Consider the following 23,763-nt stretch of genomic DNA (forward strand, 5'->3'; position numbering starts at 1 on the left):
TAAGTAAAAAATATGAAATAGTTTTAAGGAAACAGGCAATGTTTACAATTTATTACTAAGTATGTTAGCTGCACCTGCAGTGTTCAAAGACTAACAATATTTTTGTTATAACAAATACGATTGATAACTAATCGTATTTCTCAAGTCTCAAAACAATACAAAATCCCCATTCAAGGGTACTGCTAAACTTTGCAGGTATAAACTCCGAAACCAAAAAAAAAAAAAAAAAAAAAAAAAAAAAAAAAAAAAAAAAATACTAATTTACAAATCCTAAATCTATTTCTTTGTACAGTTGAAATGAGAGACGCAGAGCTGTTTAGCCCTCCCATTCCAAAAACTTCCCAATAAATTTCAACACCATGTTTCCTATTTTCTATGAAATAAATACTACAAATTCCCATGTTAACTGCCCATCTTGTGAAGGATCACGCAAATTTGAAACTTTACAAGCAAGATCACCAGCCATTACAAGGAGATGAAGATCTATACAGGTTGATAAATTCGTGTCTTCTCATGTACATCCAGAATAAGATTCCGCAGCTCGGGGAAAAGAGATATGAGGGAGAGCTCGAGTATTGCAAAAGCAAGTTGCTTTACGCAAACAGTAGACTGCCATTTATAATGAACACATAAGCTTTGTTGGTTTGAAGGAGAATGAATGTCAAAAAAGATTTAATACAAAAACCAACAAACAAATAGAAGCTGCCGATGCAAATTGAGGAGCTTACCTGAGTGAAATAGTAAATGTCTTTTGCACAACGCTTGTACTGCTTATGCCCAATCAAACTCACAAGGGTTGTTGGAGCTCCATCTAACAGAAGCAAAAAACAATTTTATTTCTTAAACAACTTAAGCCAAGTAATTTTTAATTTCTTTGATGGGAAAGTAGCATGCTTTAGTCTTGACAAAAACATGATTTATGGAGATCAAGAAAGTGGCACAAATTCTACTTGCACTTATGTTGGGTTAATTACAAAAATATATTATTGTAAGTACTTACCAAAGAGCATTTTCTTGACATCACTTGCTCTACGAGCAGCTTCAAGTTTTTCCTCAAACGACCCTGGTTTAGAGACCTTACTGCTGCTAAATTGATTTACAGTTTGAGAATATTGTTGATTAGGTTGAGCATCATTATCATCGCTTTGAGCACTTCTGACTTTAAGGAAGAATTCCCCATCAGGCCATAGAGTCTGAAAGAAACATGAAATTAAAAAAATAAAAAGAACAATTGCATGTCATTTACATGAAAATATTGGATCTAATGCCTGTGAAAATAAAAAGAACAATTGCATGTCATTTACATGAAAATATTGGATCTAATGCCTGTTAATTTCACAACATATTTAAGTTGCTAAGTGGTATGCACAATTTTAATAGAATGATGAAACAGAGTTCTTACATCTTGAATCCACCGAATCCCTTGAGCAATAACATCCTCTCTCCGAAGCCAATGAATCTGCCTTAAGAGAAAGTCATCAATTGCATCTTCCATTACCAACTGTAGTATTTGCTTTGATATCCAAAACACTTGTCTTCTGAATCAATACATGAGCACATATGAGAGACGAGTAGTTAAGTTGATTGACTTCGACATAAAAAATATGGTATTGATGCTCGATTTCATGTTTTACAATATCATCAACACAGTAGTCAGTCATGCAACCTAAAACCGGAGAGAGGAAAGGAAACTTATAACCTAGATTGTTTATACAAGTTTAAGTTTGTTGGAATTTTGATATAGATTTTTCCTCTCATTCATAATGGCATAAACATTTCAGTACAAGGGTTTTCATGATACCAAAACCATTAATCAATATGTAGTCATAAGCAAGCATGATGGAGAATGATGGAGATTAATAGGATTATAATAACTAGGGTTTCATGGTTTTTAGGATAACCAAAACTAGGTGTGATGCTTAGAGATTTTAGAAGTGATTACTAAAATTGTTCTAGTGTGATGCTAGAGCCTATCTTTTAATTTTCAGTTTTCTTTCCTTCCCCACCTGTACTACATCAAAGCATGCAGCTAAATAAAGACAAGGAAGAAATTATGCATGGATATTAGTGCATACATTAAGAAGGGAATAACAAACTGGTGGAAACAAGAAAAACCAAAGTCAAATAAATTAGAGAACAGAATGAAACATCCTTCTACCAAGAAAGTAGAGGAACCACACAAAACTTAACACTGGAGCTCTAAAAAATAAACATATCCAAGGTACAATACTTTAAGACATTATAGATGAAATACTAAGAAGAGGAGGGAGAGAGGAAGATGGGACAATAAAATAACAAGTGATCTCATATATGTAAATAATCTATGAAAACTTCATGATGATGGCATGTGGCATATATTGGTTTCCTCTCGCATCTTTCATGGAAGCAAAACATATCATATCACCACCCATTACAAACATTTCCAAATGCTATATTAAACAGCAACTTCCTTGGGATTTTTAATATCTTAGAAAATATAAAATTAGATACTCAAATTTACAAGTTTAATCTAATTAGGCTATCTAGCGGATTAAAGGAGAATGCACAATCACATAAAAAGAACAGATTGACATACTACATGCAACACAATTGTGACTCATAAACATGACCAAAACAAAAAAGTTTCTGAATTAAAAAGTATGGAATAGCGAACCTTAGCCACCCTCTCTTCTTAAGCTGAAATATTTTATCCACTAGATTCAACAAAGGTACACTCACATTAGGAGGAGTCCACTGCAAGAAGAAAATAAGGAAATATCCATAAATATTAAGATAATAAAGAAGTAGTCCCAGACCCCTTTTTTTTTTTTTTTTCCCAAATATATATATATATATATATATATATTTTAAATTTTGTAGGTATGGCGATCTGAACTTAGAATCATTGTCTGAGAAAACAATGGCTTCACCACTGTCCCCAAGGGAAAAGTGCCAGATTTGAGTGGGAAAAAAAAAACAACTTGCTCTAGTCAATTAAAAATATTAATGTATATCATAATCGCCAAGAAAAAGGTTTGATCCTGAGCGTTATAACAGTGAGTTTCTATGAGAGTTCTAATGTTTATTCAGTAAAAGGCTAATAGATGGAGAACCAACATAGTGATAGACTCATAATACCTCAGGTGGAACCTCCAAATTAGCGGCAACTGCTTGAAATTCTACTGCAGGAAATCCACCTGGACCAACCTCGGAGTTTGCAATTGCAACATGTTTTCTTTCCAAACCCAAGCTCCTTGACTGTTTTACCACCCGGGGTGGAAAATTCTTGGAGTTCAATTCATTGTCTGAATGCCACCCACTAGCTTGTGCACTAGATCCAACATCCTCAGGCTCATGATTTTTATATTTGTAACCTTCATCATTGTCAGACAAACTATTTGCTGTTTCTGCTGTATCTTGCCTAGAAATGTGTTTGCTTATCTCTTCTGCATTCCAGGAGATGTTGCGGGAAGAAACTGAAGACATAGTTTCATCAGTGGGTGAAGGTGAACCTACAACTTTTCGCATCAAACCATCTGACACCCCTTTAAACTGGCGTACAATATCATCCATGGCATCATCGACATTAACTGTTTGAATTAGATGCAAAACAACAAAGCATTCCAAAAAATAAAAAAATGAGAGACAGATAAGAAGCAGACAAATGAAAAAGGAGCACATCACGTGACAAAACTGACAAATACAAAAATTAAAGAAAAACACTTGGCAAGAGCACTTCTGGCTATCAGTTCTCCTAGATCTATTCTCCATTCAATTGTACACCTACAGTTTTCTCTTTATTTCAGGAGTTAATAAATTAGTTATGCAGGGGACCTTCTTGTAGTCGAGCTGTGCGATCAGACATGCATTTCCTTTCTCCTTAAGAAGATTTTTTTTTTTTCCCCCTTCTTTTTTTAATTTAAATTATAAATAAAAAAAAACAAAAAAAAAACACACACACATACACATAGAAAACCACATCTTATAACTATTGATGATGGTAAAATAAATCAGGACAACTTCTCAAATTATTTTTACTTTTTATATAAATCAGGATGACTTCTTCTCAAATTATTTTTACTTTTTTATTTTTATCAACATATTATCAACCTGATAACTGCTATGTGCTATCTTTTTCCTTTTTGCATTATCTCATATTCTTAGAACAATCACTACTTGCAATCTTATCTGCCAGAAAGCAACTTTCTTGTTCTGTCAATAATTGTTTCCTCTCCTATTTAATTCCCACATATTGACAAGTGACATCTCCAGTTCAAATAATTTAAGGAAAATTTAACATGTGTTGAAAGAATTGTTAGAAACTCTCATCAACCACTGGGGAATGACAATGAGGTTTCATCAACTTAAGGAAAATTTGCATTACAAACTATATTATTGCCATAAGCTGTTACATTAAATTCAGTAGCTCACAAATCACTTGAGTATTAAACGTGTTTGTGCATACATGGTAAGATCCAAAGATATGAACACACGAAATAAAAACCTCAAAAAAAAAAAAAAAAAAAAAATTTCACCTGCTAAAGTTCTCATCACTGAGGGAGATTTTCCAAAAGAGTAATTCTGCAAAAGAGAAAGATGATACATGTATATTATTATCAACACAATGATTTTCAGCTTCCACACACACACACACACACACAAAGAAAAAAATGCATAAAATATAAGAATGGGGGACAGAAAGCATGGAAAAATGAGGCCAAATGGCTGTATGCATGCAAGTCCTTCAGTGTAATGATCAAAGCACGATTAAACACCCTTCTAGTTTAGATGAGCACGTGAAAGAGCGGGAGCTATGGCAATCTTTACAACAAACTACATCTTCCCACCTTTTATATATGAAGTTTCTATTAGGCCCATTTGGTTCTGAGTCTCTGAAATAACTAAAGAAAGGCTGTAGATATGAAAAATATAATCGGGAAACAATGCAAAAGAGAGAGAGAGAGAGAGAGAGAGAGAGAGAGAGAGAGAGAGATTTTTCAAGGCACACCAACTAAATTGAAAAGAAACAAAAATTGAACTAATATTTTACAAAAGATTTCACAAAGCAACCCTGTACATTACTGAGCAAAAGAATGAATTCATAGGTCGAAATGAATTCTGTATGGCAGAACAAAGGTTACATAAGACTGGATGGGACAAAACTACCAAGTACTGATTCTAGAAGAAAAGGGGATAGGTCTGAAATTTCAAGGTTTTTGGGCTTATTATAAAGCTTTTTCGGCTTTTAGTAAATGTAACTGATTCCTTTTTTCTTTCTAGAAAAACTCTCAATTCAATTGAAGGCCAAGGCACTAATGAAAACAAATCTAAAATTTCTAAACTTATTCCATCTAATGTCAACCTCTAAAGAGAAGCAATCTGCCTAGATAACTTTTTTATTTCTCTTTTGTGCATGCAATCATAAAATCCTCACTTTCTCTGGCTTCTTAACTTCTTTCTCATTTTTGCATCGAGAATATAAAATCTGCACTCCTCTTTTGAAGATAAAGGTAAGTTTCGCACTTCTACCTCAAAACTAACTAAATCTATCTCTAGCATCTCTGTTAAATATTTACTGATATATATTACCCCAAAAAAAAAAAAAGTTAGTGACGTCTTGAACAAAGGAAACAGATCCTACATAAGAATAATTTCATTTGTGTTTGTTTTTATATAAGCTCTGCACTAAAAGTCCATGCTAAGAATATATATATATATATATACCTTTGACGAAACACTTAAAAAATCCCACACTTCATGCTGTTCGGCAACATTAGCTATTGACAATAGATCCTGAAAAAAGAGAACAAAAAATTTAGAGCAGCAAGGAAAGAGATGATGAAAATACAAGGTCGAGGAATGCTATCATACTTGGAGATATTTATCAAGCTGAATGCATCGCTGATGAACGAACGCATCCTCTGTACTTGAGGAAAATATCCTTTTGGGGGGCAAATGTAATGTATAATTAGGAATATCTTTAAGATGCCTATGTAATCGTTCAAAATTCCTGTATCTGTGGACCAAACAGGAACAAAAAGAAGAAAGAGAATAATAGCTTAGTGATTCTGATCTGGAAACTTCAGGACCTGTCCTATTTATGATAGAGAGAAGGAAAATACAAGTGAACTCCTAATTTCCATTTTACCAGTAAGTCCTACAAATATTCTTTCAAAAAAAATAAATAAGTAAAGCCCTATAAATATAATTTCTTTTAGAGGATATGTTTATTCCTTTCATTTAATACATTTGCACTCTAATCTCCTTATCTCCCACGCCATTTTTTAGGATTTCTTTGTGCTTTTCAATTGATTTTGACATTAAATAAAGAACGCCTATATGTGATGTTGATCTAAGTAAACATTTCAACCATAGAAAAATGGATTTTTATTTTACTTTTGTCGGTTTAATTGAATTTCTGTTGAGGATGCCTAATCTAGTCTCAACAGATTTGTGTTTTTAGGTGTGCACGTCAATTTCCATAAAAAGATGGCATGCCAACAATTTTTATTCGTCAATATTTTTGTTTTGACAAACAATTCATTCTCATTTTTCACACTTATCAACTTTTACATCAATTGAATCAGCAATGTATTTTTTTTTTATTGGTTGAGTATTTAATGTATATAGACATTTGTATAACACAAGAAGCTGGACTTTTCTGGAAAAGAAATGATGTTGACATAACAGAAATATAATCAAATAAATGACTAATAAATATATAATGCAGACGAGAAGAACACCTTCTTTTCACAAACCAAGTTCTGCTATCTGCATCTGTCACTGCGATTGAATAAACTGCAAAAGATTTTGAACCAAGTTTCTCAAAGTATGCTCCCATAACCTGTTGAGATGTAGTACACAAAGAACATATTCAGTGTGAAAGAAACTAAAGACAAATATAAAATTTGGCACTCAAGAAGCTCTGAACTTGCATTCTAAGAATTTCCTTGTCAGCCTATTTTTTTCCAAAGTTGTATATCTAATCATAATTTTCACCAGAAAGAATGCTCACCCGGCACCTCAGCTTGGGAAGATGTTGTCCCACACTGTGGATGACTATGTCTGAGGCACTCTTACCGTAAAACTGTTCTCTATGCCTGCCATAATCAGGCCTGTAGAACTCAGAAATGATTGGCCCTCCGCAATCTGTAAATGTCGCTTTTGTATCAGGTTCTACTTTCAAAGCAGATGTGCTACTGGATCTCTTAATCCTGCTCTTATTTACATTGGCACTCAAATTGCTATTGTCCGCTAATTTATCAACAGCATGCCCTCCCTCAACATAAGACTCCTCTTTAGGATTCTGAAAGCACTGTGTTTCCTTCCTCAGATTTCCAGTAGGAACAGCATTAATATATCCAGAAAATTTTACATTAGATTCCTGAGCTCCTTTTGTCATAGCTTTCTTCTCTTTCTTTTTATAGTTTCTTCCTTTGGTCCACATGTTTTCAAGATTTTCAGGAGTAAGAACTTCAGTTCTCCTCTGGGTTGCAGCATCCAGCATTCGCCCCCAGTCAGCAGGACATGGCTGCAAAGGCTCTTCCTGTGATTTGATATAATTTGAGGATGTCATAATCCGATCATCAGTTTTTGCTAATGTCATGTCAGTTGCTTGACTTAAGGACGAATACTTCCTTTTCGCAGAATCATGATCATGTACTTCCCTAGCACTTGACCGATCACCACCTACCTCTTTCGTGCTATAATCTTTAATGGCAAGCAAAACATACTCAATCAACTCATTGATACACCTGATATCAGAGAAATAACAAATCAGGATGGTTACATGCTGTAATGAATGGGAAATGGCCAAAAGGCATATAAAAATTTGTTGCATCCTGTCAAAAGCAAGAAAATTTAATAACAAATATAAGATGTTTCATGCACATTCACCCACCAGCATGTTCAGATTAAAGCTCTAAATCATGATAACCAAATTCAAGACATAGTAACTATAGATTATTAAACAAAACTAGAATTCCAACTTTCTTATGGCAAGGAATGTCTTAAAATCCTGATCTGGTCAACATAAAATTCACTAGGAACCTCAACATTTAGAAAATCCCATGTGATGGACCAGTTAACAAAGGAAGCCACTAAACCTAATAGATCATCCGGCAATTTATAAGTTAATATGCTTTACTCAATTGCCAATGTGAAGATTCTCAATTGCGGCCCCAATCCGTAGTCCACTAGGGAGACCTTAGCAGTTAACATCACTATGCATAATAATATTCAAAAATGAATGTAGCTTAAAGAAATTATCTTCTACACGACCTCCAAAAAAAGTTAGCTGTTAGCAAAATGCCTGCTTTAGAATGCTCTTCTTGTCCTTCCCCAACTCCAAACTAGGGTATTTATTCCACTCCCATGAGAAACCAGATTAGGAAAATTTCCATGATACTGAAATAGCTTCAATGAAACAGGCAAACTCCTGTGATACAATAGCTCCTCCCCTTTTTGTAATTATCAGTTAATTATTATAACAGCTTCCCAAGTATACAAACAGTAGACTACAGTGAGAATCCAAGACGAGAAACTATTAAAACCAACATCCTATAAATTAAAGAAATAAAATAAAAAGAAAAGAAAAGAAAAGAAAAACATTAAAAACACTAGAGCATAATTCCTCCATCCATTTGCAAAGTGAGCAATGAAATAAGGTAGGAAGAGTTATATTTCAACCAAAAGTATAGCAAACTCCATTTTGCCCACAAACACCATGCAAGCACGATGAAGCAGCTGCACAACTAGGATTTTCTTATGGGGAAATGACAATTTTCTATGGAGGATTATTGATTAGGAAAATGCTATCTATTTCATGGGCAGTTTGTTCCTCAGCAGGTGGATTCTTTGTCCGCCACATCTATCTTATTTAGCAACATATCAAAGGATAAAAAATGAAATGCTTTTTTTAGTTATACAGATTTTTCAAGAAGAATTAAAGATTTCCACACAAGCACAGTTACAAAGCAAAAGGATTGAAGACATACCCAGGGCTTGCCAAATTCATAAGAGGTTGGATTACCAAGCATGTCAAAAGTTCTCGGGCAATAGATCGAATCACAGGACATTGAGCTTCTCTTGGTCTTAGCACCAAAGTCAAGACTCCAGCCATTAGTCTCTGAAGAACCTGTAAGGAGAGATAAAGAATTAACAGTAATGGAAGGGATAAGACCAAAAGTAAAATGAACTTCCATCAGAACACTCCACCCACACCTTGTACTCACTCTCTGGTGATATCAATGCAGGATGAAGCTCCTTAGAAGCCATTAAATGATGTTTTAACCTTTCATCTCTCTCCTCTGAGGACAATGTTCCCATTACATCGACACCTATAATAGCTTGGTTTCTTCGAAAAAGGTCCAAATGGTCCCCTACTAAATCAATTATATCCCTGTAACATTAGACAGATATTGATGGTAAAAATAATTTTGTAATCACTTGCAACTGCCTAAAACTTCAAGTTTCAACAAGAGAAACCAGGTACCTTGTAAGCAAGTCAACAAGGTTTATGTTCTTAACCCTTCCTGATATTTCACCTAGAGCATCCATAATTACTGCACGTATTTGCTCAGGAAATTCCCTGTCCGGTGTTATATCAGAATACCACAAATCTACCACGAAATCCTTCAAAATTATGTCAATGAAATCAGTTATTGCATCCTCTACAATTGGAGAATCAATTTTCCTTTTCCATTTTGTCGGGGCAGGTGCAGTAGAAAGTCGTGAGTCATTTACAGACAACTGTTTCTTCTCCAAATGAGATAAATAGGTTTGTCTCCAAACTGGTCTAACTTTCCGGTGAAAGTCCACTTCATTGAAAAGAATGCGCAATCCACAAACAAAAAGAATTGATATGGGTAGATTCATCCACATTGACTTACTCGTATCTGCAATGTACAATAAATTAGAAACAGAAAGATAAAATGCTAAAAGTGATAGTCAAACAGCCCATTTAAATTTTATTAGCCATTCTCAATAAAGCAAAGCATCAAAAACAAATTACCCTTAACATTTGAACTTTGATTATGAAGTGAAATATTTAGGATCCCTTTCTGATAAAATCTAGTTTAGAGTAAGCCTAAAGCTTAGCTAAGTTTTTTTTCCACATTTGAACTCAATAGTTTATTTTTTTCTCTGTACAATATTCTCCTTTAAATTCCAGCTATTTTGGTGGATGGTTCACTCCTTTTTTTTTTTTTTTTTCCCCAGAAACAATTTTATTTTTGGACATAATTTTCAGAAACAAGTAGTTAATAGATAAATTAACACGAATTAGTTTCATAAAAAAGCAAAAAGCAAAGAAGCATTCGTTACTTCAAACACCAAAAAATAATAATAATAATAATAAAATAAAAAAGGGAAAAAAAAAAAGGAACAGAAATCATTATAGAACCCAACAAACAAATTCTCAATTCACAGAGAAAGTACTTACGTGTAAGAAAATACGAAATGGCGAATACACACAGAGCCCACCAAAGGGTTCGAAGCTTAGCCTCATCGATCAGATCTTGTATGGTTTCCATAGCCTTCATTTTTTTTTTTTTTCCCTCCTTTTTCCTCTCCTCTCCAATTCACCAATTGAATCGAATTCCTAAGCCAAACCGAGCTACGGCGAATTGAAATTCCAAGTCAATTGGGATACAACCTCGAATCTTCAACATGAAGCCACGATCAGGACCAAAAAAAACCCTGATCCTGTTAGGGTTTCGTTTTTGCTTTGGAGATATAGAGCTGGCGAGCAATCGAATTTTCCAACCAAACCAACAGCGTACGAGAACGAGAAAGAGAAATAGAAAAAAAGTGTTTGGATGTTTTCATGTGATGTGAGAAAAATATTCAGGTAAAGCATATAGCAGCTAATTTGCTATTCAGACCATTTATTATATTTGTTTTCGTTTTTTAAAAACCTTTTTTTTTTATTATTAAAATTTATTTTGTCCGAGTTACAATAGAGAAGGCAGAGAACACGTGGGAAAGGAAAGGCAAAATCGTCGTTGCTCTCCTGGAGTTTGTGTTTTGTACCACGTCAGCGTATTTTTTTGGACTATGGGAAATATATTTAAAATTTGAAAATGTTTTATTTATTATTATTATACTTTTTTCTTTTTTCTTTTTTTTTCATTTCCCTGTCACAACAGCAAATAACTACTAAAATAACGGTCGGTTTGAATGTTTTTTTTTTTTTTTGTACAAAATTTTTTTTTGTTAAAATACTTTTTTCTAATAAGAATTTATCTGATAAACACTAATTATCTTAAAATATATTCATAAAAATATTTTATATTTATATCCTCTTGAAAAAAAATACATTGAACGATGATTAGAATGCTAGGATCCTGGTTGAAAATACAATAATATTTATAATATTTTTTTATTGATAAAAACAAAAAGAGATATTAATCTTCATCATACTACTAATAAAAAGGATTTTGTTCAAAAACAATGAGTTTTAACCAATAAAAGAAAACCAATTTGAATATGTTTCAATCACTATTGAGGGAATCCAAAAATATTGATATATGATTTTATTATGTGGTAGGGAAACACAAATAATTGTGTAATATTACATTATTAAAAAAAAAAAAAAAAACATTGACCAGAATCTACAACAATGATGTTGCATGCGACATGTGGACCGTAGTTGGGCTCAAGTACATAATATACAATATAATATTAAATTATGGTCTAACAGGCATGATGAGGTTCCCACGTGGCCAACGTTGGATGATTTATTTTATCCAAATAAAGACGGTTTCGTCCAGTTCATAACTTGGAAGGAATGAATCTTGAAAATGGTGCTTGTTAGTGGGAAGAAATCACCTGAATTTTGTTGTTGTGGCTGGACTGGTTTATTAGACATAACATAGGGGAATTTGGTCCAATATTCTTGTAGGGTCGAGTTTCATGAATTTTACCTTTTCAATTTATTTATTTTTTTATTTACCCTTTAATATTTTTTATAATCTTCAAACAAAAAACAATTACTTACATATCCTCTTATTTTTAAAACCAAACAAAAATCAACTATTCCTTTTCTAAACGTCTTTACACTTTCATACAAATACAAAAATACAAAAAAAGCAAACAAACGGCTTTATACACGAACACACAAATACAAACAACCAAACCGAAGCTGTCGTGGAAAAGCCAAACATTAGGATCTCATCTCAGCACAGGGAATAAGGTAATTGGTTGAATCTTTTTCTTTATTTGTTGCCGTGGGATCGGTGTGGGTTGTTTTTGTGTGGATTTGGCTTTATGTTTATTTCTTTCGTTGCCGTGGAGTGGGTTTTTATTTATAATTTTTGTGTTTATATTTTTTGAAGATTTAGGATAGATTGATATTGGGCATTAGTAGGAAATGAAAAGAGGAAAAAAATGGGACCGGTTTGGCTTTGATCAGTGGCCGGAGGTGGAAGAAATAACCTGGTGAAGAATCGGGTCGGTAGTGGTTTAGGCGGGTTTATTTTTTGAAGATTTAGGATAGATTGATATTGGGCATTAGTAGGAAATGAAGAGAGGAAAAAAATGGGACCAGTTTGGCCTTGATCGGTGGCCGGAGGTGGAAGAAATAACCAGATCAAGAATCGGGTCGGTGCTGGTTTAGGCGGGTTCGGGTCGACCCGGACAAGGGTTGAAGATGGATTGAACGACATGTCGTCTGGGATGAACGACACCCAGACGACACGTCGTTTTTTTTTTTTTAATTTTTATAAAAAATGTTTTTTTTGGGTATAGATATATATATAGAATTGAAGATAAGAGAAAGAGAGAAAGAGAGAGAGAGAGAGAGAGAGAGAGAGAGAGAGAGAGAAATTAATTAGAGAAAAAATGAGAGAAATACTTTATGATTATTTTTTTTGGGTATTTTTTGGGAAAGAATGAGAGAAAGAGAGAGAGAGAGAGAGAGAGAGAAATTAATAGTAATTCATAAAGGAATGTAATACCGTCAAGAATTCCCTATTAGATTTTTTTCCTTGTATTCATATACAAAATAATGAAATATATTATGAATTTTGTGTCACAAATATGTATGAAAACTAGGATGGCGTTTATTTGATCCAAAAAGCATAAAAGCATCCTGTCTAGATAAAGGTAATATGTTTTAATGGTTGTTGACTAAGACCAAAAGGACCCTTACAAGCAGCAACATCAACATACCCATCCTTTCCACAAATTCCAACACATGTTGAAACCCTTAAATTACCATAATATATATATATATCAGAGAGAGAGAGAGAGAGAGAGAGAGAGAGAGGGAGGGGGGAGAGAGAGAGAGAGAGAGAGAGAGAGAGAAAGCAAAAAGAAGTGAGGTCGCCGACTACTAGAACACTGCACTTTGTTCTACAAATAAATAGAAAAGAAAAAATGCTTATACATGTCAAAACTCTCCAATGGGGAATAAACTGTACAGTATCAAAGTGCTCTTCCTCTGCTGGCTGATGCTATTGCTATGGATATGTTAAAACTAAAACCTCTCAAGTGTGCATATAATCACAAGAAGCACCCTTCTTGCAATGACCACTCTCATGATACTTGCAAACTCTCTGTCCCTTAAACGGAGGCCTTGAAGAACCTCCCCCTCCCCTTCCCCCTCCATTACCAAACGATGACTGCCTGTTCCAAGGTTTATTACCCCCACCATAACCAGAATCCCCACCGTGAGATCCTCTATCCCTCTTATTTGAGTATCTATCTGCATTATGATTCCGTTCGCTTCCCCATTTCCCTTGGTTCCCTGTTGGTGCGCCCCAACCCGGATTTGGATTTCCTGGTGGTGGCCCTTGACCAGGAGAAAAGAGAAAAATACTTTATGATTAATTAGAATTGAAGTTGAGAATTCCAGAGTTAGTACTTTCTAAAGGTATAGATATATATATATATATATAGAGAGAGAGAGAGAGAGAAAGAGAGAGAGAAGATCGATGCATAAAATTTTAGGTACATGGTTAGCTAGAAGCAAACACGCAAACACTTTATCCCCAAAAAAGAAAAAAATAAAAAATTAAAGAAGAAGAAGATAGAAAGATTTAGATGGCATGCACACTGCTATACATTAAATGTTCAGTAAATGTTATGGCATGCACAATATCCTTAGGAAGAGAGCGTATGAAATTGAGGATTGCGGATATTTATACATGTATGTATACATAGTTGACAATGTTGTTAAAGGTAGATAAAAGTTTATTAATGTTGTCAATGTACATTTGTAGGTTGTACTTTATAATGGCACCAAAGAGGAACTTGCGACATCAACCGAAGAAGGGAGTTAAGAAGGTGGAAAGTAAGAGACGCGGTGGTAGCACAGCAGCAGCACCCGACTCTAAGCGTCAACGTACTACTAGGCAGAAATCCAAATCTGAGACGGAAAGCACCAAACTTCGAGGGCACGTTCCACTTTCCTCTCCCCCATCTGATATGGTAAGTTTTATATTCATTTAGGTTATTTTGTGCGGTAAATGATAAGACATGTGACAGTATTTATTCATGAATATGAAAACTGAAGAAAAACTTCACCCGATGGCCATCGGTAATTGCCGATAGGCCATCGGGCTTTTTTTTTAGTTCATTGTAGGTTGATTACCGATGGTTTCATCGGTAATTACCACTTGTGCAAAAATGTGAACCCATATGTCTTAAGATTTAGTTGGAAATTATTATTATCAAGTTAGGGTGGAAAAATAGGGTATGATTAAATCGTTGAGGTCAGTTCCATTTATGTAATTCATATTGCAGCCCATCGATGCTCCAAAGGAACGGATGTTGCAGGATGCCGATATAAATAAAGGTAGGGCACATTCATTCGGGAATCCAATAGGGGCGAACAAAGTAATTACAAGTGTCCTCACAAGTGAGCAGCTCGAAAAGTATAGACAAACATGTTTTGGACACTTACTTGACATGAAGAACCTCCGGTTCTCTGATCAGTTAGTGCATCACCTGCTTTACAGACAAGTTGAGTCCAACAATCCAGAAGTACTGGAGTTTAACTTCGGCGAATCTGCAGTGCGGTTTACGAAGTGGGAATTCGCACTCATTAGTGGGTTAAAGTTTTGTAGGTACCCTTCGATGTATGATATGCAAATTTCCAAAGGAAATGAGCTGCGCACGAGGTTGCTAGATGACAGGAGTGACTTGAAACCGCCCGAACTGGAACGACTATTCAAGGATACACTTTTTGTGGATGATTGGGATGCTGTTAGAATTGCGTTACTATATTTCTTAGTTCATGGTATACTCGGAATGGATCCGAAGGTTCAAATAAAAAAAAAATTCATTGATTTGGTTGCTGATCTCGACGTATTTAATTCCTACCCTTGGGGCATTCTGAGCTACAAGGAGACGATCAACTCATTCCACAATGCATTCTAGCAACGAGGACGAGGACGTGCAGTAAAGAATATATCACAGTATTATGACCTAAAAGGTTTTCCATTGGTGTTTCAGGTACGGTAATATATTTAATACATGTAGCGTTTACTTAAAATTTATATTTAATAACCTATAATTTGTATTTTGTAGGTGTGGGGGTTTAAAGCAATCCCTGATTTTGGTAACCAATTTGCCGACTGGTTGGAAACCCGTTGTCCGAGGATCCTTGGATGGCATACTCCAAGGCAACCGAACCATTTTGCTGTCCATAATTGGTTCTCCTCCAATAGCAATGTAAGGCAAATTTTGTTTAGACTACATGGTACGACTACATTCAAGTTACATTACCATAGTCAGTTTCCAAATTTACTTTTTTTTCCTTTCTTCATTGCATGTAGTATGTTGTGCACTGGACGTTAGATGCTACCGATGAGGAGAAGACTATGGATTACTGGCGAACAATAGCAGTTGACATACATGAAGTTCGCTACACGTCACCTCCAATTGTAGCACCAATAGTTGGCGCTAAAGATGTTGGCGCTAAAGATGTTAGCGCTAAAGATGCGTCCAAAGCTGAGGAGCATTCTAGTGGCCCTCCAGATGCTAATTTCAGGGTATGCAATTGTTACTTGCACGCAAATTTGTATTTCATATGTTATACTAATATATGTTGACTTATGTTTTGGATATTGATATTGATTAGCTTGCTTGCTTGGAGGCAAAAGTTGATGAATTAAATAAAGAGATGGCAGCGTTAAGGAATATGCTTAGTTCTGTTATTGACCAACAAAAGCATCAGGTATCATTTAGACAACTTAGTATACTTTACTTTAGTGCTTCAGCATTATTAAATTACATATTGTAATTCAGCAATTATTTGTTGTTAGAGTTTGGGAACTGCAAAAATAATCATTGTGTTTTGCAGGCCGAGCATCATATGCATAGCCATTCACCGTCATCTTCGGTTAGACCATCATCCCCTGTGGCACCGTCTGTTGGAGAGCAAGCTGAAGAATTTGATGCACCCATAGACGGTTCCAATGGTAGGAAGGAGGATGATGATTGTACTACACCGTTTGAGCCTATCGTACCTGGAGGACCCTATGTGGAGGATTCCTGGGCTTTGGTGCCATATCGGCCTTTACATTTCGGGTGGGATATCGGTGCTTCAGCTGACAGTCCACATCATGACCAATCAGCTGAGATTGAGGTGGAAGATCGGAAGCATAACGTTGGTGATACAAGCCGATTCGGTCGAGTTTACCACCAGTCACATCACGTCATCTCTCCTTACACCGACCCGTGTAAAAAGAAGGTCAAATTTAATCTTACTCGACCTATTGATGCATCAAAGGAGAGGGCGTTCGATGAGTGGTATAGGGTGGCACCGAAGGAAGCAACCGTGTGTACATCTTATATGACGGTGGGAAAGGAATTTTTTGCTGAGCTACTGACCGATGAAGGATGGTTGAATTCCGATGTAAGTTATATGTTTTATGTTCATGTAAAATCATTGTGGTCCTATGTTTGGAATGATGTTTTATTTATCACCTCGCACTTGTTACTTATTTCCTTTAATGTGGTTTTGCAGCATATTGACATTATTTTGTATTTCATACGAAAAAGGCGGTTTGATAATGAGAAGATGTTCACCAACACCTGTGCCATATTAGACGTGTTATTTTGGGTAAGATGATGGGATGTTACTGCGTTGCTTAATGTTATATTGATGATATTTTATATTGTATATATTTCATTATTTGGCAGTCATCCATCAAAGGGCGTTATCCCATATGGAGGGCATCTCGTAACACATATTCATGTGATGCGACCCTTTGTAACTATGTGCGTGGGAGGTCACCCAAACCTAGCGTGTCGTGGCGGATATGTGATTATGTAAGTCCATACATATATTGAAAAAAATTCTCACTAAGTTTCCCATTTTGTGGATAATGAGGTTATGTTCTAATTTGCAAGTGTACATCCCTGTCAACAATGGAGGCGCGCATTGGTTGGCAGCATGTGTGGACTTGAAGGCCCGGCATATTGATTTATACGATCCAAATATGGGAAATAAATATGTCCAGAATAGAGAGTTGAAGAATGCGGAATGCCTTACGTATATGTTGCCTTACCTATTGAGGGATGGGGGATATTACGGGAAGAATCCGGACGTGTCTCCCACTTTAGATCCATTCACGATGACCATGATCAAAGATGCACCCCGCCAAGATAATGGGTATGAATGTGTTGTCATTTCAAACAACTTGTATTGCTGCTGTTTTTTATTGTGGTTACGTGTGAAAATACACGTAGTTGGTTTTCATTAATGCTAATCATTAATGCTATTCTGCAGGGGTGATTGTGGCGTCTACGCTCTGAAATTTATTGAATACATGAGTAGTGAGGAGAACCCTTCATTTGGTCCGCAAGACATTATGTTTTTTAGAAAAAAATATGCTGTTGATTTGTACTTTAATAAACTTTCAATGTAGATCGTATGTTTAATGTTATGACGGTCTATACTAATGTTATACTAATGTTATCTTAATATGCTGAACCTATCTTTACTAATGACAACCGTTGAAAAAAAAAGAAAAAAGATAAAAGATAAAAAAAACCCTCGGTTGTGGTAAAAATTAAAGGAAAGATGATTATCGATGGTGCATCGATAATTCCCGATTCACCATCGGTAATTACAGAAACGCTTTTTCGTAACCAACAAATAAACCCTGGAAAAATTACCGACGGTTTCGTCAATAATTTCCGAATGTGTACAGTCCATCAAGTTTTACCAATATGTTGGGCCCCACAAGTTCCATAATGTGTGTTGAATGCAAAAACATGGCAAATAGGGATACTAAAATTATAATAAGTGGAGAAAATCCCAAAATTTAATAAATGTGTATCACATTTTGCCAAAAAATGGGATTTCTGTTCACCCTCCGTAATTCCCGAGGAAAACGTCGGTAACCGCCAAATTCCCTCGGAAAATTACCGATTTTTTCGTCGGTAATTCCCGAGGGTGTACAGTCAATCACATTTTACATATTTTTTGGACCCCACAAGTCCCATAACGAGTGTTAAAGCAAAAACATGCAAAACAGGGATTCTAAAATTGTACTAAGGAGAGAAAATCCCAAAATTTCATAAAAGTATATCAAATTTTGCAAAAAAATTGATGACTGTTCACCCTCGGTAATTCCCGAGGAAATCGTCGGTAACCACTAAATTCCTTCAGGAATAATTACCGACATTTTCATCGGTAATTTCCGAGGGTGTACAGTACATCATATTTTGCCAATTTTCCCTAAGGTGTGTTGAATGCAAAAAAATGCAAAACATGGATTCTATAATTGTACTAAGGAGAGAAAATCCCAAAATTTAATAAAAGTGTATCAAAGTTTGCAAAAAATAAGCTTACTGTTCACCATCGGTAATTCCCGACGAAATCTTCGGGAAACTACAAATATCCTCTGGAAAAATTACCGACAGTTTCGTCGGTAATTCCCGAGGGTGTACAGTACGTATTATTTTGCCAATTTTTTTTACCCCACGAGGCCCCTAAGGTGTGTTGAATGAAAAAACATGGAAAACATGGATTCTATAATTGTACTAAGGAGAGAAAATCCCAAAATTTAATAAAAGTGTATCAAAGTTTGCAAAAAATAAGCTTACTGTTCACCATCGGTAATTCCCGACGAAATCGTCGGGAAACTACAAATATCATCTGGAAAAATTACCGACAGTTTCGTCGGTAATTCCCGAGGGTGTACAGTACGTATGATTTTGCCAATTTGTTTTACCCCACAAGGCCCCTAATGTGTGTTGAATGAAAAAACATGGAAAACATGGATTCTATAATTGTACTAAGGAGAGAAAATCCCAAAATTTAACAAAAGTGTATCAAAGTTTGCAAAAAATAAGCTTACTGTTCACCATCAGTAATTCCCGACGAAATCGTCGGGAAACTACAAATATCCTCTGGAAAAATTACCGACAGTTTCGTCGGTAATTCCCGAGGGTGTACAGTACATATGATTTTGCCAATTTTTTTTACCCCACAAGGCCCCTAAGGTGTGTTGAATGAAAAAACATGGAAAACATGGATTCTATAATTGTACTAAGGAGAGAAAATCCCAAAATTTAACAAAAGTGTATCAAAGTTTGCAAAAAATAAGCTTACTGTTCACCATCGGTAGTTCCCGACGAAATCGTCGGGAAACTACAAATACCCTCTGGAAAAATTACCAACAGTTTCGTCGGTAATTCCTGATGGTGTACAGTACGTCGTATTTTGCCAATATTTTGGACCCCACAAGGCCCCTAAGGTGTGTTGAATGCAAAAAAAATGCAAAACATGGATTCTATAATTGTACTACGGAGAGAAAATCCCAAAATTTAATAAAAGTGTATCAAAGTTTGCAAAAAATAAGCTTACTGTTCACCATCGGTAATTCCCGACGAAATCGTCGGGAAACTACAAATACACTCTGGAAAAATTACCGACAGTTTCGTCGGTAATTCCCGAGGGTGTACAGTACGTATTATTTTGCCAATTTTTTGGACCCCACAAGGCCCCTAAGGTGTGTTGAATGAAAAAACATGGAAAACATGGATTCTATAATTGTACTAAGGAGAGAAAATCCCAAAATTTAATATAAGTGTATCAAAGTTTGCAAAAAATAAGCTTACTGTTCACCCTCGGGAATTCCCGACGAAATCGTCGGTAATTTTTCCAGCGGGCATTTGTAGTTTCCCGACGCTTTCGTCGGGAATTACCGACGGTGAACAGTAAGCTTATTTTTTGCAAAGTTTGGATGCACTTTTATTAAATTTTGGGATTTTCTCTCCTTAGTACAATTATAGAATCCATGTTTTCCATGTTTTTTCATTCAACACACCTTAGGGGCCTTGTGGGGTCCAAAAAATTGGCAAAATATGATGTACTCTACACCCTCGGAAATTACCGACGAAACTGTCGGTAATTTTTCCACAAGGTATTTGTAGTTTCCCGACGATTGCGTCGGGAATTACCGAGGATGAACAGTTTACTTATTTTTTGCAAACTTTGATACACTTTTATTAAATTTTGGGATTTTCTCTCCTTAGTACAATTATAGAATCCCTGTTTTGCATGTTTCTTCATTCAACACACCTTAGGGGCCTTGTGGGGTCCAAAAAATTGGCAAAATATAATGTACTGTACACCCTCGGGAATTACCGACGAAACTGTCGGTAATTTTTCCAGAAGGTATTTGTAGTTTCCCGACGATTTCGTCGGGAATTACCGAGGGTGAACAGTTTACTTATTTTGTGCAAACTTTGATACACTTTTATTAAATTTTGGGATTTTCTCTCCTTATTACAATTATAGAATCCCTGTTTTGCATGTTTTTTCATTCAACACACCTTAGGGGCCTTGTGGGGTCCAAAAAATTGGCAAAATATGATGTACTGTACACCCTCGGGAATTACCAACGAAACTGTCGGTAATTTTTCCAGAAGGTATTTGTAGTTTCCCGACGATTTCGTCGGGAATTATCGAGGGTGAACAGTATACTTATTTTTTGCAAACTTTGATACACTTTTATTAAATTTTGGGATTTTCTCTCCTTAGTACAATTATAGAATCCCTGTTTTGCATGTTTTTTCATTCAACACACCTTAGGGGCCTTGTGGGGTCCAAAAAATTGGCAAAATATGATGTACTGTACACCCTCGGGAATTACCGACGAAACTATCGGTAATTTTTCCAGAAGGTATTTGTAGTTTCCCGACGATTTCGTTGGGAATTACCGAGGGTGAACAGTTTACTTATTTTTTGCAAAATTTGATACACTTTTATTAAATTTTGGGATTTTCTCTCCTTATTACAATTATAGAATCCCTGTTTTGCATGTTTTTTCATTCAACACACCTTAGGGGCCTTGTGGGGTCCAAAAAATTGGCAAAATATGATGTACTGTACACCCTCGGGAATTACCGACGAAACTGTCGGTAATTTTTCCAGAAGGTATTTGTAGTTTCCCGACGATTTCGTCGGGAATTACCGAGGGTGAACAGTTTACTTTATTTTTACAAACTTTGATACACTTTTATTAAATTTTAGGATTTTCTCTCCTTATTACAATTATAGAATCCCTGTTTTGCATGTTTTTTCATTCAACACACCTTAGGGGCCTTGTGGGGTCCAAAAAATTGGCAAAATATTATGTACTGTACACCCTCGGGAATTACCGATGAAACTGTCGGTAATTTTTCCAGAAGGTATTTGTAGTTTCCTGACGATTTCGTCGGGAATTACCTAGGGTGAACAGTTTACTTATTTTTCGCAAACTTTGATACACTTTTATTAAATTTTGGGATTTTCTCTCCTTAGTACAATTATAGAATCCCTGTTTTGCATGTTTTTTCATTCAACACACCTTAGGGGCCTTGTGGGGTCCAAAAAATTGGCAAAATATCATGTACTGTACACCCTCGGGAATTACCGATGAAACTGTCAGTAATTATTCTAGAGGGAATTTAGTGGTTACCGACGATTTCCTCGGGAATTACCGAGGGTGAACAGTCATCAATGTTTTTGCAAAATTTGATACACTTTTATTAAATTTTGGGATTTTCTCTCCGTAGTACAATAATAGAATCCCTGTTTTGCATGTTTTTGCATTCAACACACCTTAGGGGCCTTGTGGGGTTCAAAAAATTGCTAAAATATAATGAACTGTACAACCTCGGGAATTACCGACGAAACTGTCGGTAAATTTTCCAGAGGGAATTTGGGTTGTTATCGACGATTTACTCGGGACTTACCGAGCGTGAACAGTTATCAGTTTTGTTGCAAAATTTGATACACTTTAATAATGCTACATTTAGCATGTTATTGGTTGGAACACACATGATTGAAGTTGCAGGATGGAATTGTTGTGAGTCTTTTACGACGGTGTACAAATGTCAATTACCGATGATGCATTGGTCATTACCATTGGGCAGTAATATCATCCATGCAATAGTAAGAAACATACAAACAACTGAACCAAAAATTGAAGATGGAATGATATGTTATCAAAAACAATACGACAGATGAATTTGACAATAAAAGAACACATAAAGCCAACGTCTATTACGCCAAAACACATGTTACGCGGTTGACCAACTAATTGCATTCCTGACTACATTTCATACACACGCATACCACATAACATGGCCTCATTGTCTGAATATAGCATCATACGATTGATGGGAGTTCGTTTCAGTGGTGCTGTTGGTTGTTAGTGCTATCAAGAGGTACGGCGGCAGAGCATGATCGGCTGGTGTGACCAACCTGTTTGCACCTCCCGCATCTATATTGATGACACTCCTCTCCTTGAGATTGAATCCTCTTCTTTCTCGGTCTTCCTGACTGTTTGCCAATTTGAGGTGGAAGTACAACCTGGTTTATGACATCATCTGGAGCATGCCACTGATATTTATCTCCAAGTGGATATATGGTTTCCGAATATGCATAACGGAGTGAGTCAACTGAGTAATGTGCCAAGCAAAGGAAATATGGAGAAATATGTCGATGCTTACATGCTGCAATTGCATGGACACAAGGAAATCCATCAATGTCAAACTCCTTGCATGAGCACGTCTTATTTTCTAAGTTAACAACTCCAACGAACATGCCATGGCCAACAACTTGAAACTCATATAAGTTCATTAGCATAACACGTAAGCCTCTGCCATTATTTGAGCGGTCCTGCATGATTTTTTCCAACCAATTAGTAACAGGAGTTTGCATTGCAGCAGCGTTAGTTTGACGTTCATACCACCACCTTTGCAAGACATCACGAATGTGATCTAGTAATGGCAAAACAGGTTTATCCCTAGCATCAATAAGCACAGAGTTCATGCTTTTTGCAATGTTAGTTGTCATTAGTTGTATCTATTGCCCAGAAAATGTGATCTAGCCCATTTTGAAGGACTTGCATCTTTGAGATATTGTACAGCTTCAATACTAACCCCTTCTAAAAGCTGCATGGCCTTATCAAAATCCTCAACAATATATGCTCTAGCTGCATCATTAAAAGTTGATATAATCGCGTTGACATTACCTTTAAACTTCTTAGCACGTAAATTTGTACCAAGATGATATGTGCAGTAGCCATGGTGATTATTAGGGAAAACTGTACGTATTGCTTTTGCAATGCTCTTGTGTCTATCCGATATAAAAGCTATATTCGGATCATCCCCAAATGCTTCTTTAAAGCTCTCAAAAAACCATGTGTAAGCCGCATCCGTCTCCCTAGGGCCTATTCCATAAGCAAGTGGATAAATTTGATTGTTCCCATCCAAACATGATGCAATATATAACAAACCTCTATATCTATTCTTCAGTGTAGTTCCATCGACAGCTAC

General features: G+C 35.8%; 1 protein-coding gene across 1 annotated transcript; it reads right to left on the reverse strand.

The window, feature by feature from the left end:
- On the reverse strand, positions 1-10,877 carry LOC107435561 (uncharacterized). The gene is made up of 15 exons (XM_048480813.2): positions 10,421-10,877; positions 9,473-9,875; positions 9,202-9,379; positions 8,976-9,115; positions 6,995-7,733; positions 6,723-6,823; positions 5,851-5,995; positions 5,704-5,772; positions 4,515-4,560; positions 3,118-3,569; positions 2,654-2,733; positions 1,403-1,538; positions 1,001-1,193; positions 729-811; positions 1-609 (listed from the first exon to the last, which is right to left on the reverse strand). The coding sequence occupies exons 1-15, from the start codon at positions 10,518-10,520 to the stop codon at positions 484-486; spliced, it is 2,991 nt and encodes a 996-aa protein (XP_048336770.1). The 5' UTR covers positions 10,521-10,877; the 3' UTR covers positions 1-483.
- Positions 10,878-23,763: the final 12,886 nt, after the last annotated feature.

Source organism: Ziziphus jujuba, chromosome 9, assembly GCF_031755915.1.
Source record: "Ziziphus jujuba cultivar Dongzao chromosome 9, ASM3175591v1".
Lineage (NCBI taxonomy): Eukaryota > Viridiplantae > Streptophyta > Magnoliopsida > Rosales > Rhamnaceae > Ziziphus > Ziziphus jujuba.

Excerpts from the sequence above, each read along its gene's own strand:
- LOC107435561 (XM_048480813.2), bottom strand. The coding sequence starts at position 10,520 with ATGAAGGCTATGGAAACCATACAAGATCTGATCGATGAGGCTAAGCTT. Across the intron at positions 5,773-5,850 it reads AGCTTGATAAATATCTCCAA|GATCTATTGTCAATAGCTAA; the intron begins GTATGATAGCAT and ends CTCTTTTTTCAG. Across the intron at positions 1,194-1,402 it reads GGATTCGGTGGATTCAAGAT|ACTCTATGGCCTGATGGGGA; the intron begins GTAAGAACTCTG and ends TGTTTCTTTCAG.